Source organism: Mustelus asterias, chromosome 9, assembly GCF_964213995.1.
Source record: "Mustelus asterias chromosome 9, sMusAst1.hap1.1, whole genome shotgun sequence".
In the NCBI taxonomy this organism is placed as follows: domain Eukaryota; kingdom Metazoa; phylum Chordata; class Chondrichthyes; order Carcharhiniformes; family Triakidae; genus Mustelus; species Mustelus asterias.
In genome coordinates this window covers 110,340,209-110,360,075 of record NC_135809.1, presented here as the reverse complement: position 1 = coordinate 110,360,075, position 19,867 = coordinate 110,340,209, and the positions used below count along the sequence as shown (strand labels likewise).

The window sequence follows — 19,867 nt, the reverse complement described above, 5'->3', positions numbered from 1 at the left end:
TGGAACTTGATATCTCCAGGGTGTTGGTTACAGAGGTGATCAATGATTTGAAAAGGAAATTGGATGGGCACTTGAGGGAAATTAACTTGCAGGGCTACGGAGATAGAGTGGGTGAATGGGGCTGACTGGATTGCTTCTCAGAGAGCTGGCATGAACTCAGTGGACTGAATGGTCTCCTTCTGTGCTGTGATGAGTCTATGGATGGGATTTTCCTCCCCTCTGCAGCGTGTTTCACAGAGGTGGGAGGCAGCTCGCATTTGCTGGCAGTGGGATTTTATGGTCCCATTGTTCTCAACAGGGTTTACTGTTAAACGCACCTCTCTCTGCCAGGAAACCTGCAGCGAGGTGCGCCGTTGGCAGGACTGTAAGATCCCGTCGGTGTGAACAGCAGCAAGATATTGGTGTATGTCTCTATGTTCCCTGTCCTAGATTCTGCAACTACTGCAGTGCTCTCTACCTACTCTAGCAGTTCCCCTTAACATCTTGAAAACTTTGATCAAATCACCCCATAACCTTCTAAATTCCAGGAAATACAACCCTCTAAATCATAGAATCTCTACAGTGCAGAAAAGGAAGCCATTCTATCCATCGAGCCTGCACCAACCACAATCCCACCCAGGCTCTATCCACATAACCTCAAGTATTTACCCTGCTAATCCCCCTGACACTAAGGGGCAATTTACCAATCAACCTAACCCGCACATCTTTGGACTGTGGGAGGAAACTGGAGCACTCGGAGGAAACCTATGCAGACACTGGGAGAATGTGCAAACTCCACAAAACACCCAAGGCTGGAATTTGAATGTGTAATCTCTCTTTGTAATTTATCCCTCGGAGTCCAGATGCCATTCTAGTAAATCTACACTGCACACCTTCCCTGATATGTGATGTCCAGAACTGCTAACAGTGCTCCTGGTGTGGTCTAACCAGGGATTTATATAACTGAAGCATAACTTCTATCCCTTTGTATTCCAGTCTTGAAGTCTAACTTTTAATGATCTATATGTACCTGGATGCCCAAGACTCTTTGAACCTCCACTATTTCTAGCTTTCCACCATTTAAAAAGTAGTCTATTCTATCTTTTTTAGGTCCAAAGGGGCTGACCTCGCATTTATCTGCCTTCAAATCCATTTCTCATTTCAGTGATTCTATCAATATCTCTCACTGCAATTTTTTGCTTCCATCTTCACTGCTTACAATGCCACCTATCTTTGTGTCATTGGTAAGCTAAAATAGATGGCTTTCTTTTCCATCATCTAAGTTGTCAAAAATGCAGTGAGTTGTTGAGGCCCCAGTGTAGATCCTTTCAGGACACACTATAGTCTCACTCTGCCTGTCATAATCCTTACTCAGGGCGGAATTTTACCGACACGTTCGTCCAAGGTCTGTACGATCCCACCCGAGGCCAACGGAGAATGCTGTTCTCCGAGCCTCGCCCGCCCCTGGAATCAGGACGGGTGTGCCGGTAAAATTCCGGCCCGTGTTTCCTGCCACTCAGCCAATTTCCTAACCAGGTGAATAATTTGTCTTCAAATGAATCTCAAACGAGATTCAATTTTAGCTCATTCTCCCTTATGAGGGATTTTATCTAACGCTTTCTGGAGGTCCATAAGAATAACATTGTAGACATTCCCCTGTCCACTACTTTAGTCATCTCTTCAAAAAATTCAGGTTAATCAGGCATGTTCTACCCTTTACAGATCCAAGCTGCAGTTGCTGAAACCAAAAGCCTAATATTGTTTCTCCCACAATCAGTGTCTGAGACTGGGATTCCAACACAGGAAACAGAGCTGGAAACATGTCCCACTCTCCATGATATTTTGTATATTTAACAGTTCATGCAAAACTAGTTTTGTAACTAGGTAACAAATGACTTAATGCCCCTTGCATTACAGTAGATTTTCTACTTGTACACTTGATTTTATAAATGTCGTTTTAAAACCTCTCCTGCAGTATTATTTGTTCAGTAATCCCTACAGTTTTGTCTCAATCCTTCCTCATGCTCTGTAATAGCTCCTAATCTATGGACATTTCACTCCACCAATAAATCACTCCATTAATATTGGTTTAAAAATAGTGACATATTGGTAAATGCCAACCTCTGCACAGTTGAGTATAATTAATTATCTGAAGGAACTTTGCTTTCATCAACTCTCCAACATTAGATAAAATCTCAGCTCAGATTTGGTGTTAGATCAACTTGCCACAGTCAGATTCTCAAGTCTGCTCCACCATTCAATAAAATCATGGCTGATCTTCACCTCAACTTCACTTTACTGTCCAATCCTTCATGAGTTACTCAGGTACTCCAGGCTCTTGACCACTAAAGTAGGGAGAGCAAGGATATTTTGGAATAGTATGTGGGCAGCATGGTGGCACAGTGGTTAGCCGGGTTTGATTCCCGGCTTGGGTCACTGTCTGTGTGGAGTCTGCACGTTCTCCCCGTGTCTGCGTGGGTTTCCTCCGGGTGCTCCGGTTTCCTCCCACAGTCTGAAAGACATGCTGGTTAGGTGCATTGACCTGTACGGGCACCGGAGTGTGGCGACGAGGGGAATTTCACAGTGGTTTCATTGCAGTGTTAATGTAAGACTTACTTGTGACACTAATAAATAAACTTTAAACCCATTTTGATAGCTAAGCGCTGATTGTGGGTAAAAGGTCATAGGGTTAATAAATTGCAGTCCATAAAGACTAATTGGCCGGAACTCTACCACCTCACCCACCACGGAATCGGAGCGGGTGAGGGTCCGACAACAGAAATCTCTGTTGACCTCGGGTGGGAATTTCCGGTCTTGCCCAAGCAAGGCCGTAAAATCCCGCCCATTGCACCTGATTAACTTGACTGAATCCTTGATAAGTTTTCTCTTTGAGAGGGTTCATGACGGTGGTCTTATTGATGTGCATATGGATTTTCAAAGTACCACGTGGTAGATGTGTTAGCAAAACTAAAGTTTATGGGATCAAATGGACAGAGGCAGCATGGATACCCAATTGGCTCAGGGACAGAAAGTAGAGACTAGTGGTGATGGTTCTTTTTCAGATTGGAGGGAAGTATATAGGGGTGTTCCCCAGGGATCAGTATTGAGACCACTTCTCTTTGATATGTATTGATAATCTGGGCTTTGGGTATACAGGGCTTACTTTCAAAGATGACACAAAACTTAGAAATGTAGGAAACAATGAGGAGGATAGTGTCAGATCTCAGGAGGACATAGACGGACTGCTGAAATGGATACGTACATGACAAGTGAAATGTTATATTGAAGTGATACATTTTGGAAGGAATAACAAGGAGAGAGAATATATATTAAATGGCACAATGTTGAAGAGGGTGCAGGAACAGAGATTTTACAATGACTATAAAAGTGAAAGTCGCCATATTCCTAGAGGACCATAGGTTGCTCTCCCCTTTGAGAGAAAGAGCTGACTGGTAGTGTTTTAACCTGAGGGTCATCACACCTCAGGAGAGGGGCAAAGTTGAGAAGGCTCATAGATAATCTCAGTTGGTAGGGGAATTGAACCCATGCTATTGGTGTCACTCTGCATCACCAGCCGTCTATAGCCAACTGAGCTAACTGACTGTACTGTAAGGTTCAATGACTGTAATTCAGAGAAAAGTCATATTGAGGCATTCCCATTTTAGAGTTGAATCTATTATTGTCCCCTGAAAAGTGATTTGTAAAATTAGCTTAAATCTCACAAACACAGGCTTATTGGAAATGATTTTAACCCCCAAAATGGGAGGCTGGGTCAAGTGGAACTTAAAAATGTGAGGGGGCAATCATTCCAAAAATATTCTAAGTGCTGAGCGAGCAAGAAAACAGGAGTTTCAGACTCATTTTTTTGGCGAGTTGAAAATGCAATCTATGGCACTTAGTCAAAAAGAAGTGCCAGGATGCGATTCTTGCCAGTAGGCGGAGTAAGTGGAGCCTACTCTCGCCGGGAAGCCGGCTGCTGTGCTCGAGGGGCACCTTTGCGCAAGTGCACTGATCTCCCAGTGTACTGGGGAGATCTCCTGTCACTCCCCCACCCCCTCCTACGGACATTGGGACCCACTACCAATCTCTCCCTGTGCTGGGCTTCCCCCACCCCTCAGGATTGGGGGAGGGATGGACAGTCAGACCCCCTCCCAGGGGTTGGTTCTTTAAATAAATGTTACAATAAGGCTCATATTTATATTTAATCTCCATTTTAAGCTGAGTTTTCTGGACCTCACAAAATCTGATAAGGGAGGTGAGAGCATTCCGTCCTCTCCGTTTTGTTCCGTTCTCCTCCCTAGCTGCAATCAGAAAATGAAGTCAAATGTTGCTAATCAGGACCTCTTCATGGTTCTTTTGTCAATCACCTTTAATCTGTGTACTGTGTACAGACCATCCTGCCACTGGAAACATTTTGGCCTTGCTTACCCGAACAAAACACCTCTACTTTGAAATGGTAAGTGAGAAAAACTCAGCAGGACTGGTAACAGCTGTGGAGAGAGAAAGAGAGTTAATGTTTCTGGTGCGAATGTTGATCAAAACTGAGAAAGGTTAAATTCTGAGCAAGTTGGGGAGATGATTTTCAAAAGGGAACTGGACAAGGACTTGCACAGAAAAATGATTAGTCTATGAGGACAGAATAGAGTCATAGTGTAATTAATTGGATAGCTCCAAATGTCTTTCCTCTGTGGTGCGATTCTACCATTCTATGTATTCCTATTTATGCAATTTATCTTTGTCAATTTTAAAGTTAAAGTTAATTTATTAGTCACAAATAAGGCTTACATTAACATTGCAATGAAGTTACTGTGAAAATCCCCTGGTCACCACAGTCCAGCGCCTGTTCGGGTACACTGAGGGAGAATTTAGCAGGGCCAATGCACCTAACCAGCACGTCTTTCAGACTGTGGGAGGAAACCAGAGCACCCGGAGGAAACCCACGCAGACACGGGTAGAACGTGCAAACTCTACACAGAAAGTGACCCAAGCCGGGAATCGAACCGGGGTCCCTGGTGCTGTGAGGCAGCAGTGCTAACCACTGTGCCACCCCATTTCATTTACAAAATGAAAAATAAAAGTATATGAATTTTCAAGCTGGATTCTGATAAACTTTCAGTAATTGAATATGTTTTTGTCCCAGTTCACTGGATTACATGAGATTACACATTTTAGAATATCAAACAGCCAAAAATAAAAAGGAACAGCTCACCATTCCTGGCTTACACGGTTTTCACATGGGTATGGTGCCAAAGGACTCGAAAACTGCGAACATTGTACCATTGTTTAGAAAGGGATAGATAGAGTAATTACAGGCCAACCAATCAAACCTCAGTACTGGTACAAGTCATGATTTAAAGGAAGACAGTTTAATCAAGGATAGTCATAGAATCATAGACTCCCTACAGTGCAGAAGGCGATCAATTCCACCCAGGCCCTATCCCTGTAACCCCACATATTTACCTTGCTCGTCCCACTAACACTAAAGGGTAATTTAGCATGGCTGATCAACCTAACCCGCACATCTTTGGAGTGTGGGAGGAAACCGGAACATCTGGAGGAAACCCACGCACGCAGACACGAGGAGAACGTGCAAACTCCACACAGTAACCGGAGGCCGGAATTGAACCCTGGTCCCTGGTGCTGTGAGGCAGCAGTGCTAACCACGGTGCCACCAGTCAGCATGGATTTGTTTAGATAATGTTGTGTCTGATTCATATTTGAGGAATTAACAATGAAGATTGTTGAGGGTAGTGTGTTTGATGCAGTCTATATGGATACTTGCAAGGCTTTTGACAAGGTCACTTGTCAGACTAGTCAGAAAATTAGAAGCTCATGGGATCCAAGGACAAGTTGGATCCAAAATTGGCTCAGTGATAGGAAGGAAAGTGTAATAATGATGTGAAAGGCTGTTTCCAGTGGGGTTCCACAGCGCTCTGTACTGGATCCCTTCTTTTTCACATGAAAGAGTTAGACTTTGATGTAGGGAGGTATGATTAAAGAATTTGCAGATGACACAACAATGGGCCATGTGTGATAATGAGAAAGAAAGCACACAATGAACACTTAATTTCTAAGCAGGGATAATGGTCATTCCCTAATCTGATGTTCCTGTCTTTGTAAATCGTGTCTCAATTTACTGTCAGCAAATGGCATGGATGATTTGCCAGCATTTCCAAGCTTTCAATTGTTCTCCTTCTCATTTCAGGTGCTTTTCTCTTTTGTTGGACTCCGTTTTTTGTGGTTCACATAACAAGAGCAACTTGTGAGTCCTGCCACATCTCACCTCATCTCCTCAGCATCGTAACGTGGCTCGGATATGTCAATAGTGCTGTCAATCCCATCATCTACACCATCTTCAACATGGAATTCAGGAACTTCTTCAGGAAGGTTATGCACCCCTGTTGCTGACATGAAATTCTGAAACATTGAAATGATATATAGTGGTGTCTCCTCATTTTGTACAGGTGACTGAAGTTCAGTTTCCTGCTGTGACGTTCTCTTACCTTTTGCTAACCATAAATGTCGGGGATTTCAACATTTGGAGATTATTGGAGGGAAATGAATCAGTCCAAGCATCCCAATGAGCCGTGATAATCAGCACCTGGATACAGTCCATGCAACAAACTAAAAGGAATATGCTGTTTTTAAAAAATGTGATAATTTACAAAAATGTGCACCGATGGAGAACCTCTTACAACTTCAGCGTGCACCGAAGCACTTCAGAGCTACGCAAGCGCTTTTGAAGTTTCATCACTGATAGAATGTGGGAAAAGAGGCAGCCAATTTGCACACAGCAAGCTCCTGCAATGAGCAGGTAGTCTGTTTTTAATGTTGATGTTTGAGGAATAAGTATTGACTCTTCTTCAGATAGTAACTATGAGATCTTTGACATCCATTTAGAAAGGCAGAATGCGTCTCAGTTTATTGTCTCATCTGAAAGACAGCACCCTTGACAGTGCAATGCTCCCTCAGTACCGCCCCTTCAATAGTGCAGCGCTTCCTCAGCAATGCCCCTTCAATAGTGAAGCACTCCCTCATTACTGCCCCTTTGACAGTGCAGCACTCCCTCAGTACTAGCATTCCGACAGTGCGGTGCTCCCTCAGTATTGCCCCTCTGACAATGCCGTGCTCCCTCAATACTACACTGGGAGTTTCAGCCTGGATTAGGGGCTCAGATTTTTGGAGTGAGTCTTGAATCTATGACCTTCTGACTTGGACACAGACGAGCTACCCACTGAGTCGCAGCTTATTCAAAAGGCCTGATGGTTGTCACGGTGTTTCATGACTGATATGGTCGCTCAGTTGCTTGGAATATACACCATGAAATCAAGACATGGCAGTTAACAGCTGAGTGGTAATTCAGCAAAAACCTTTCACAGTGTCTGGAGTTCACCACACAATGCAAAAATCTTTTTACACAGCTCAACAATTAAACTATTTCAATACAATGTGGCATGATTGTGGGTCACCCACTATAGTGTGACATGACTGACTTCCCTCACTACAGTGTGATATTGACTGACCACCCTTCACAATAGTGCAATAAGACTGACCATCCCTCACTACAATGTGATATAATTGTCCCCTGTTATGGTGTGATATGACTGACCGTCCTTCACTAGTGTGATATGACTGACTGTACCTCACTACAGTACAATATAACTGATTGTCTGTCCCTCACTACACTGCAATATAACCGACTGCCCTTCAGTAAAGTGCTATATGACTGAAAGTACCTCACTACAGTGCAATATGACTGACTGTCCTTCACTACAGTGCAATATGACTGAAAGTACCTCACTACAATGTGATATAATTGCCCCTACTACAGTGTGATATGACTGACAATCCTTCACGACAATGTGATATGACTGACTGCACCTACTATAGTGTGGCGTGACTGACTGCCCCTCACTACACTGCAATATGACTGACCATCCCTCCAGTGCAACATAACTGACTGTTCTTCACGAGTGTTGATATGACTGACCAACCCTCATTCTCACCAGTGTTGATATGACTGACAGCCATGTTAACATCTCACTCTTCCGATTAAATGCTATTGTTCAATTTTTAGTTTCATTAACCACATCCATAACAATCTGAAAGTTTATTTTACATCAAGAAGCTGTGTGATTAAAGTGAAAACCATGAAACTGCTAGTTTGACGGTTTCAAATTTCACCTAGAATTTTTGCACTGTCTCCAGCTTCTTTGCTCACCATCAAGAGACTGTGGCTCACTCACAGCTCTTGCACAGTCTGTGTCTCATTTGTCCAGAGGTGCTGCCAAGTTGTCGAAGAGGACACTGTTGCTATAAGGAGGAGGACTGTGCGGCTGCCCAGGACTGGCAAGGAAGAACAGATGTTGAGTATGCTACCTTGTCAGACCTGATGAGCTCAATGAACTTTTTCTGGGAGTGTTGTAAAGTGCAGGAGTTGGGCATCTACCCTCCAGGTGCCACAAATTACATTTATGGGTGGTTTGTGTAGCACCCACATCCTGGATGGTGTGTGTCTTCTTTCAATGTCCAGGAAGGCTTAGCAGTCTAAATCAGTGAGGTTCTGCATTGCAGAGGGCCAGGTCCTGTTGGCCTTCTGTGTTCAGGTGGTATCTGCATAATAATATTTCTGTACCCATTCAATAAAAGTTTTTCTATGGTATGCAGTGAAGTCATTGGAATTGAAGCAATGCTGCTGGAGAGAGCAAGTTCTGATTCTGTGATGTGGAATTTACAGGGAATGCACTTTGGCGTACAAAGCTCATGATCTCCGACTCACCAAGTACACCCATTTGACCACTCTCCAGGTACTGGAACCACCTCTCAGATAAGAAACTATTTGACACTGAGAACGTTTCTATAAACACTATCATCATTTACTGAACATGTGCAGCAAAGCATGCTTTATGACAATCAAAAATACAGAAAACTCACAAAATACAAGGATAACTTGATAATGGGATTGCAAGAAATTATATAAAGTACATCGGCTAAGCTTGCTCTTATCAAAAGTAATACTCAGTCGGAAGGGCATCCGTTACCGTAACTTGCAATTTCCCCTATATGTATAAACACCCCTCACAGCAACTTACACCATTATTTACAAGCATCCACTTCCACTGGTAAAATAGGTTCACCCTCCCAGAAAGGAGGAATTCAATTTAATCTCTCAGAGACATTCCATTCATTATGAATTTAATAGCTCCTTGCAAGAAGCAATTCGGAAACACAGTTTCCCAAATTGAAGGAAAAAGATCGTCCACAGCTGATGTCTGGACTGCCAAAATAATCCACACACACACACACACACAAATATTGCTGTAATCCTTCAAGTGTGAAGTTGCAGCTACAACAAATGTTTAATCAGCAGTGATTAATCTCCCATGAAAACGGCTCCTAATTTCATTGAACCTTCTCCGCATCCCTGTCTGATCACAGTCTCTTGCCCGGTTATTACGATACATTTTGTGCCAGTAAATTACACAGTGTTTCTTCATTCCTTGACTTGCTCAGCCATGAGCATTCATTTGAATTAAAAATATAGTTCATTACAAAATTCAAATCCTTCCAGTGACAAAACAAGTGACATTTAAACTTTTGGTCTGCTAAATTTGAGATACGATCTGTAACCTCCTCAATCCAGGACCACAGTGACGGTGTAAACTCATTAAGACGAGGGATCAGTCGGGCTGCTGCTGTTAAAACCTCTGATTTCCATTTGTTTAATACGTCTGAACAATGCTTCATGTACGAAGGGGCACTGAAAGTTCTAGGACTGACTCAATGGGAATGCTGCAATTCTGTCCCAAAGCTGCAAGTTCAACATCACTAAACACACAGTCATTGCAACAAGGACATGCCTTTTAATTGCTCTTTTCCCCAGAAGGCTGCCTCCTGCAGGTAAACTACAGGGACGCAATGTGACTGGTCTGCAGGTTAAAGTCAGGAAAGTGACAAGAGTTCACAGTCCTCACTGGATGAGGCATGGTGTGCAGAATAGAGCTCTTGAAATCTACAGAGAACACAAGCAACCAGATTTCACACCCCACCCCCAACCCAACGGCCCTTGCCCGAACCAAATTGCTGCTCTCCCTTAGGCCACCTTACTTGAAGCAGATGAAGGTGTGTGGGAGGGTGTTTGGATGTGAGAGGGCATGAGTGTATGTGCAGCTATGAGTATGAGAGGTGTGTGGGTGTGCATGAAGGCATGCGTGAGGGCGGGCATGAGAGTGTGTGTGAGGTTGTGTATGAGGGGGGGTGTGTGTATGAATATGTGCATTGAGGGTGAGTGAGTAAGTGAGTGAGTGAGTGAGTGAGCGAGCAAGGGTGTGGAAAATGTGTGTGTGAATGAGTGTGTGTGGGTATGAAAGTGTATGAGTATGAGTGACTGTGTGAGCAAGTGCAATGAGCAGTAATATGGTCTCTGTATAAGGTCAAGGAGTGAAAACAAACAGGAACAGGGAGTGCTGGCTGAGTTGTGAGTCAAGGCTCAGTTTGCGACATTTCTACAGGGAATTTTCTGCAGTCAGACATCGAGTGAGTTTGTGTGATATAGGAGTAATCCTAAATCTGCTTCCCTGGGTGCTCGTCACTCGGAAATCAACCTCCCATCAAACTGCGGCGTACCCGGACAATATAAGGTCCAGCCTGCAAGGTAAGATCATGTGTCCTCACAGCACGGATCAGTGTCGAACTCCATGTCCCCAGCACTCACTCAAGTTGGTGCACTGAATTCTTCGAGAGGACATTCAGACTTTGACTTTCTCCACATCGACCTCTGTCACCTGCACCTCCTCTGCCTGCACAGTCAGTGCTGTCGGTTGTCCACACACGTGCTGATGATCCTTCCAGTCCTGGAAAAAAAATGATGCCAAAAAATCCTTTTCAAACAGTCACAAATTGATGGGCACAGTCAGCAGCCTATAACCCTGGTCTGAAGCTCATTATTTATTGCACTGAAACAAGGAAAGCCACTTAGCCGGTCTACGCTATTCAAAAATAATAAAATTGCTGCATTCTGAAAGTTTAGCCATACAGCATGAGTTAGACACTGGCCGTTCACCTTCCCTGTTGCAAAAGTGAAAGAATTCTGCTGTACTTACCAAAGCAATGCGGGGTTTACCTTTAACTGTCCTCTGAAATGGCTTAGCAAGCCACAGACCGCAAGGGCAATTAGGGGATGAGCAACAAATACTGGCCTTGCTAGCAACACCCACATCCATCCAGAACTGATTTTCAGTCTGATTTAGCACTGAGCAAAGCTATTATAACAAACAATAGAATGTCACCCTGAAGAGGAGATAGTCCACCGAAGTTGGGTCATGACACACTGACAGGGCAGTGTACAAGGGAGCATTATTTGGCATCTAATCTACACTCCATGTACCCTGGAAGTGTTCGATGGATCAGAGTAGAAAGAGCTTTATGCTGTTTCTAACTGATGCTGTACAATACCTGTAGTGAGTGTTTGATGACAGTGTAGAGAAAGTGTACCCAGGCCATTTTTCCTGCTCTGGGTGTGTACCATGGGATGGGATAGATTAGAATAATAGAATGTCTACAGTGCAGAAGGAGGCCATTTGGCCCTTCAAGTCTGCACAGACCACAATCCTACCCAGGCTCTATCTCCTTAACCTCACCTAGTTACCCACCTAGTCCCGCTGACACTAAGGGGTAATTTACATGGCCAATCAATCTAATCTGCACTGTGGGAGGAAACCTGAGCACCTGGAGAACACACAGACAGGGGGAGAATGTGCAAATTCCACACAGACAGTGACCTGAGGCCGGAATTGAACCCAGGTCCCTGGCACGGTGTGGCAGCAGTGCTAACCACTGTGCCACCCAGTCCATATTGAACTTGTAGCTGATCTTAAGCAGTTGGTGTTGACATTATTCCAACACGTACGATGGCTAAAAAAAAAAGAAATCACAAAGTATCTGCCATGACTCAGTGAGTAGAATTCTCATCTCTGATGCAGAGGTTTTGGATTCAACTCACACTCTAGAGACCTGGGCACATAATCAAAACTAACCCTCGTATTGTAGTACTGTGGAAAAGCTGCACTGCTGGGGTGCCAGTGCCGAGGGGGTGCTGCCCCATCAGAGTGATGGTGCTGAGGGGGTGCTGCCCCATCAGAGTGATGGTGCCGAGGGGGTGCTGCCCCATCAGAGTGATGGTGCCGAGGGGGTGCTGCCCCATCAGAATGATGGTGCTGAGGGGGTGCTGCCCCATCAGAGTGATGGTGCCGAGGGGGTGCTGCCCCATCAGAGTGATGGTGCCGAGGAGGTGCTGCCCCATCAGAGTGATGGTGCCGAGGGGGTGCTGCCCCATCAGAGTGATGGTGCCGAGGGGGTACTGCCCCATCAGAGTGATGGTATTGAGGGGGTGCTGCACCAGCAGAGCGATGGTGCTGAGGGGGTGCTGCACCATCAGAGTGATGGTATTGAGGGAGTGCTGCCCCATCAGAGTGATGGTATTGAGGGGGTGCTGCACCATCAGAGTGATGGTATTGAGGGGGTGCTGCACCAGCAGAGTGATGGTGCTGAGGGGGTGCTGCACCAGCAGAGTGATGGTGCTGAGGGGGTGCTGCACCAGCAGAGTGATGGTGCCGAGGGGGTGCTGCCCCATCACAGTGTCAGTGCTGAGGGGGTGCTGCCCCATCACAGTGTCAGTGCTGAGGGGGTGCTGCACCAGCAGAGAGATGGTGCTGAGGGGGTGCTGCACCAGCAGAGTGATGGTGCTGCCCCAGCAGAGCGATGGTGCTGAGGGGGTGCTGCACCAGCAGAGTGATGGTGCTGAGGGGGTGCTGCACCATCACAGTGTCAGTGCTGAGGGGGTGCTGCATCATCAGGGTTGTTCATCCGGCAGTCAGGATACTTCAGTTGCAAGTAATAAAAGAACTAACATCAAAAAGTAAATCTAAGAAAAAGGTTTAATAAAGAAACTTTATGACACCATTACTCAAGCCATGCCCTGGCTTCACAAGCTCCCCACAATCCCCATCTGCTTTCTATTTACACTGGGTCAGCTAACCCTCACAGCATGTTACCATTGATTACGTTATAACAGATTCTAATGTTATCATTGGTTATATTATAACAAGAGTGGCAGTGCTGAGGGGGTACTGAACTATAAGAGCAGCAGTGCTGAGTGGGGGGGGGAGTCTGTCAGCATTGAGGGTGCATGGTCCTGACAGGAGGGGCAGTAATGAGGAAGTGCTGCCCTAATCAAGGGGTAGTACTGAGGGAGCACTGCCCTCAGAGGAACAGTATTGGGAGAGTGTCGCACTGTTAGAGGGCAGTGCAAATGGAGCACTGCACTATTGGAGATGTTATCTTTCAGATCAGATATTAAATTGTCTCACCTGCTCTCTTAGATGCATTTAAACAATCCCATTGCAGTATTTGAAAGAGAAGGGAATTTTCCCCATTATTCTGAGGCAACTATTTGTCCCTCAATCAATATCACTCAAATCAGATTATTCAGTCATTATCACATTGTTATTTGTAGGAGTTGGCTGTGTGCAAATTGGCTGCCAAGATTCCTACATTACAACAGTGACTACAATTCAAAAATATTTAATTGGCTGCAAAATGGTTTGGGACATCCTGAGGTTGGAAAATGTGTCCAGAAATGGAAGTTCTTTCTTTCTCACCTTTCGCTGACAGAATGTTGAACAGTAATGGACCTTGTGGCATCCGGTGCACTCATTCATTGCTTCGCGCCCACAGTTCACACAGGTTTGCTATAAAGAATTGTGATTAGGAAAAAGATGAGTTACAGGTATTCCGGGGGGGCTTTGATTTTTTTATAATTGGTCAAACTATTATCTGAATTTTGGCAAAAATACTTTTTTAAAAATTAACAGGTAAATGGAATGCAATATACAAGAGATACAAACCATGAAAACCAAACAAGCTTCTTCAGAAGATGGACAATAAACACGTCCAGTTATTTACACATCAGCAAGTACTTAGGGGTGAGTAGAGTGACATGGGTTCTGTGTTACAAATTGGCAGACACCAATTAATTTTGCCAAATGCTCCACAATAACAAAGTAGATTTTACAAAGCATTACATAGAATTAACAACATTGAAGCAGACTGTTTGGGGCGAACTGGTCTGTACCAATGTTTATGCTCAACATGAGTTCTACGACCTCTACTCCACCAAACCTCCACTACCTCCAAATCACCAAACCCCATCAACCCCATCTATTTCTTTCCATAGGTGAGTCCCTAGCTTCCTCTTAATATTCAAACACTGAATAAAGCATTGAAAGGGCGATTTAAAGATGCCCGTTTAAGGGCTGTACATCATAGAGATCATAGAAATCCTACAGTACAGAAAGAGGCCATTTGGCCCATCGAGTCTGCACCGACCACAATCCCACCCAGGCCCTACCCCCATATCCCTATATATTTACCCACTAATCCCTCTAACCTACGCATCTCAGGACACTAAGGGCAATTTTTAGCATAGCCAATCAACGTAACCCGCACATCTTTGGACTGTGGGAGGAAACCGGAGCACCCGAACGGGAAACCCACACAGACACGAGGAGAATGTGCAAACGCCACACAGACAGTGACCCAAGCCGGTAATCGAACCCAGGTCCCTGGAGCTGTGAAGCAGCAGTGCTAACCACTGTGCTACCGTGCCGCCCTGATATTTTGATTGAGATTGATTGAGACTTGAGATTGATTGATTGAGATATTTTGATTGAACTGAAATCTTGTCAACCACTTGCAATTGCAATGTAAGTACAGATTAGCACTGGCTTACACTGCTTTTGTGGCTCCTCAGTCCTCCTCTACTGAAAGAATGAACACAGCCAGGGCAATAATTGTTGGTGTTTGCCACCCCCATCCCATAGCACGTCCACCCGGGTAGCCACTTTCTGTATGTGAGCCTTAACAGTGATTGCTGGCTGGACTTTAATTCATGGAGGGAATATCAGTGACGTGCTGAGAAGGGGGAGAAGCTGAGCCCAGGGTGGGAAGCACAGAGTGCACGACAGGAGAATGACACAGTGGGGAGGAGGAAACCAAACACAGGGCGGGAGAATCAAAGCGTGGGAGTGCTCCACTGTCCTGGAGTACAGTACTGAGAGAGTGCTGCACTGTTGGAGTTGCCTTCTTTTGGAATGGTCTGCCGTCTCAAGTGCACATAGAAGATCCAACAGCACAATACAAAAAAGGAGTGTATTAACTCTCAATCAAAATCAATAAAAAAAATATTGTTTTATCAGTTATTTAATTGCTGTTGCATTTCCAACATTAAAATAGTGACCAGACTTGTGCTATCCTGAGTTTGTATAAGGCAGCATAGAATTCCAAATTTGACTGGACAAACATTGACTAGAAGTTAAAGGCGACTTAGTGATAGCTCAGTATCATATTGTTTCCTATAATTAATTGAACAATTTCAAAGTAAACCAGACAATACTGGAAGCCCACAGCAGTTAGCAGTAGCTGACAGAGGACTATATCATCCTAACATAGTAAGAAGTCTCGCAACACCAGGTTAAAGCTAATTTGGTAGCATGAGCTTTTGGAGCGTTGCTCCTTCGTCAGGTGAGTGGGGAGGTATTAAATGAGTACTTTGCGTCAGTATTCACCAAAGAGAAGGTCTTGGTGGATGATGAGTCTGGGAAAGGGTGTGTAGATAGTTTGAGTCATGTTGAGATCAAAAAGGAGGAGGTATTGGGGTTCTCGAGAAACATTAAGATAGACAAGTCCCCAGGGCCTGATGGGATATACCCCAGAATACTGAATGAGACAAAGGAGCAAATTGCTGGGGCCTTGAGAGAAATCTTTGTATCCTCACTGGCTACAGGGGAGGTCGCAGAGGATTGGAGAATAGCCAGTGTTGTTCATTTGTTTAAGAAGGGTAGCAAGAATAATTCAGGTAATTACAGGCCAGTGAGCCTTACATCAGTGGTAGGGAAATTATTGGAGAGGATTCTTCGAGACAGGATTTACTCCCACTTGGAAATAAGTGGACGTATTAGTGAGAGGCAACATGGTTTTGTGAAGAGGAGGTCATGTCTCACTAACTTGATCGTGTTTTTTGAGGAAGTGACGAAGATGATTGATGAGGGTAGGGCAGTGGATGTTGTCTACATGGACTTCAGTAAGGCCTTTGACAAGGTCCCTCATGGCAGACTGGTGCAGAAGGTGAAGTCGCATGGGATCAAAGGTGAGCTGGCAAGGTGGATACAAAACTGGCTCAGTCATAGAAGACAGAGGGTAGCAGTGGAAGGGTGTGCTTCTGAATGGAGGGCTGTGACAAGTGGCATTCCTCAGGGATCAGTGCTGGGACTTTTGCTGTTTGTAATATATATAAATGAATTGGAGGAAAATGTAACTGATTTTATTAGTAAGTTTGCAGACGACACAAAGATTGGTGGATTTGAGCATAGTGATGAGGACTATCAGAGGATACAGCAGGATATAGATCAGCTGGAGACTTGGGCGGAGAGATGGTAGATGGAGTTTAATCCGGACAAATGTGAGGTAATGCATTTTGGAAGGTCTAATACAGATAGGAAATATGCAGTAAATGGCAGAAGCCTTAAGAGTATTGATAGGCAGAAGGATCTGAGTGTACAGGTACACAGGTCACTGAAAGTGGCAACACAGGTGGAGAAGGTAGTCAAGAAGGCATACGGCATGCTTGCCTTCATCGGCCGGAGAATTGACTTCAAAAATTGGTAAGTCATGTTGCAGCTTTATAGAACCTTAGTTAAGCCGCACTTGGAATATAGTGTTCAATTCTGGTTACCACACTACCAGAAGGATATGGAGGCTTTGGAGAGGGTACAGAAAAGATTTACCAGGATGTTGCCTGGCATGGAGGGCATTATCTCCGAGGAGAGGTTGGAGAAACTTGGTTTGTTCTCACTGGAACGATGGAGGTTGAGGGGAGACCTGATAGAAGTCTACAAGATTATGAGAGGCATGGACAGAGTGGATAGTCAGAAGCTTTTTCCCAGGGTGGAAGAATCAATTACTAGGGGGCACTGGTTTAAGGTGCGAGGGGTAAGGTTTAAAGGAGATGTATGAGGCAGGTTTTTCACACAGAGGGTGGTGGGTGCCTGGAACTCGTTGCCAGGGGAGGTAGTGGAAGCAGATACGATAGTGACTTTTAAGGGGCATCTTGACAAATACATGAATAGGTTGGGAATGGCGAGATATGGTCCCTGGAAGGGTAGGGGGTTTTAGTTAAGTCGGGCAGCATGGTCGGTGCAGGCTTGGAGGGCTGAAAGGCCTGTTCCTGTGCTGTAATTTTATTTGTTCTTTGTTCTTTTTATAAATAGTAACAAAGACGGTAACAGGGGGTAATATCAGTTACATGGCTAAGATGGTTATCGAGGGATATGGGCCAAATGCGGGCAATTGGGACAAGCTTAGGGGTTTAAGAAAAAAAGGGCGGCATAGACAAGTTGGGCCGAAGGGCCTGTTTCCATGCTGTAAACCTCTATGTGGAATGGGTCTGCTTAAGGGCCAAAAAGAGGGTCACTGCAAGGAGCAGTGACTGAGATACTGAGTACTTTGCATCTGTCTTCACCAAGTCACAGTGAAAGAAGAGGTTGAGAGACTAGATGGGCTACAAATTGATAAAAAAGGGATATTATAAAAGCTGACTATACTTAAAGTTGCTAATTCACCAAGACTGAATAAGATTAATCCTAGAATGCTAAGGGAAGTGAGGGAGGAAATTGGAGAGGCACTGGCATAATCTTGCAAACCTTGTTAGATACAGGAATCGTGCCAGAAACTGGAGAATTGCAAATGTTATATCCTTCTTCAAAAAAACAGTGCAAGGATAGAGCAATACACAAGCCCGTCTGTTTAACCTTGGTGATGGGATAGCTTTTAGAAACAACAATCAGGAACAAAATTAACAGTCGCTTGGAAATTGAGGCCAATTAATTAAGGAACGCCAGCACAGATTTGTCAAAGGCAAATCATGTTTAACTAACTTCATTGATGTGGTAACAGAGATGGTCGATGAAGTCGATATGGGCTTCCAAAAGGCATTTGATAAAGAGCCACGTAATAGGCTTGCCAGCAATGTGGAAGCCATGCAATAAAAGGGAAAGTGGCAGAGTGACAGGAAACAGAGAGTAGTTGAACAGTTGCTTTTCAGACTGGGGTTTCCCGGGAGTGGGGGGCTGTAATAACTCCACGGAGGTGAAAGTCCTGTCACCAAGTTACTTTATTTACACCATACATCTATTCACAGCCAGCTCTCCAGTTGCTCCCTGCTGAATGCAGACTGGGAGTCTGGCATACCTGCTTTAAATAGGGAGCTTCCATGAGGCTTCCTGATTTAACCATCAAATAAGACTCATCAGATACTTCTTTTTGTGTACCAACCAAATAAACTAAATCAAATTAACTGAGGGACAACTTAAAAGGGGCAGCTCCCCAAAAGGAGGGGGACCCGCCTGAACCAAAAAGCAAAGTAGAAAGGAAACTTAAACATCAAATTAAAATGTGGTTATTGGGGTCGATAATACACCCCAGCTCCTGCAGTGCCCAGCAGGCACGGAAGGAGTCAACTGTGTCCGTGGACACCGCATGCTCCCTCTCTAGGGACACCTGGCCGTGAATATAGCCAGGTTAGAGGGGCAGACAGTCAGGGTGGACGATCCTGTCAATCGCCCGCTGTCTGGATCTATTGATGGCTAAGACTCATCAGGTAGTTCTTCTCATACCAACCAAATAAACGAACTTAAATTAATTAAGGGACAAATGAAAAGGGGCAGCTCCCCAAAAAGGAGGGGGAACAGCCTGAACCAAAAAACAAATCACAAAGGAAACTTAAAACACCAAATTATAATGTGATTATCGGGGTTGATAATACCCCCAGCCCCTGCGGTGCCCAGCGGGCGCGGAAGGCGTCAACTGCGCAAAACTCATCAGGTAGTTCATACTCTAGCAAGCCAACGTCAATAGCCTGGCTGAAGTCACCACAGTGGCACGATAGCCAACTGCTTTTCTTGATCTATATTAATGACCTAGACTTGGCTATGCAGGGCACAATTCCAAAATCTGCAGAAGATACAAAACTTAGGAGTACTGTGCACGGAGAGGAGTACAGTGTTAGATTTCAAGAGGACATCTACAGGTTGGTGGTATGGGGAATCCCCTTTGTGCAAAATTGTTGAAGATGGGGGAATAGGCTGAGATAGTGGATAAAAAGACATATGGGATCTTGGGCTTCATAGAGCAATAAGTACAAAGGCAAGTTATGATGAATCTTCATTAAACCCTGGTTCAGCTTTAAACAGAGCATTCTGACCAATTCTGGCCACAACACTTTCAAAAAGGTGTGATGGCAGAAAATATTTACAAGAATGATTTCAGTGAAGAGAGACATCAGTTACGTGGAGAGATTGGAGAAGCTTGGGCTTCAGAGAAGGTTAAAAAGTGTTCAAAATAAGGTGGGATGTAGACTAAGTAGATAGGGAAAAACTGTTCCAATTGGCAGAAGCATCGAGAACCAGAGGAGACTGATATAAGGTGATTGGTTAAAAACAACAGTTATACAAGGAACAACTTTTTTTACGCAGCGAGTGGTTAGAATTGGGAATGCACTCAGCGTGTGGAGGAAGCAGATTCAACAGGATTTTCATAGAGCAGTTGAATAATTATCCATTCCCAGTGACGTTAATGCGATTTCACAGCTATTCTTAGTGATGGTAATGAAGTCTCCACTATTCCCAGTGATATTAATGCAAATTTCCCACTGTTCCTGGTGATGCTAATACAATTTCTTTGATGTCCCTGGTGATGTTAATATGATTTTCCTGTTACTCCCAGTGATGTGAATGCAAATTTCCCATTATTCCCAGTAATGTTAATGCGATTTCTC

The 19,867-nt window shown here is 44.4% G+C and overlaps 2 protein-coding genes across 5 annotated transcripts in view; one reads left to right on the top strand and one right to left on the bottom strand.

Annotated features, from left to right (window-relative positions):
* LOC144499189 (D(4) dopamine receptor-like) overlaps positions 1-6,387 on the top strand; it is a 48,602-nt gene extending 42,215 nt beyond the window's left edge. For both annotated transcript variants that reach the window (XM_078221291.1, XM_078221290.1), the window contains one exon: positions 6,185-6,387. In XM_078221291.1, coding sequence (XP_078077417.1) covers positions 6,185-6,387 — 203 coding nt within the window. The remainder of the gene's footprint in view (positions 1-6,184) is intronic.
* A 2,449-nt stretch (positions 6,388-8,836) lies between these two features.
* The window catches only part of LOC144498921 (deformed epidermal autoregulatory factor 1 homolog), an 82,637-nt gene continuing 71,606 nt past the window's right edge, over positions 8,837-19,867 (bottom strand). For all 3 annotated transcript variants that reach the window (XM_078220827.1, XM_078220828.1, XM_078220830.1), the window contains 2 exons: positions 13,638-13,727; positions 8,837-10,832 (listed from right to left, as the gene is read on the bottom strand). In XM_078220827.1, coding sequence (XP_078076953.1) covers positions 10,728-10,832; positions 13,638-13,727 — 195 coding nt within the window. In that variant the 3' untranslated portion in view covers positions 8,837-10,727. The remainder of the gene's footprint in view (positions 10,833-13,637; positions 13,728-19,867) is intronic.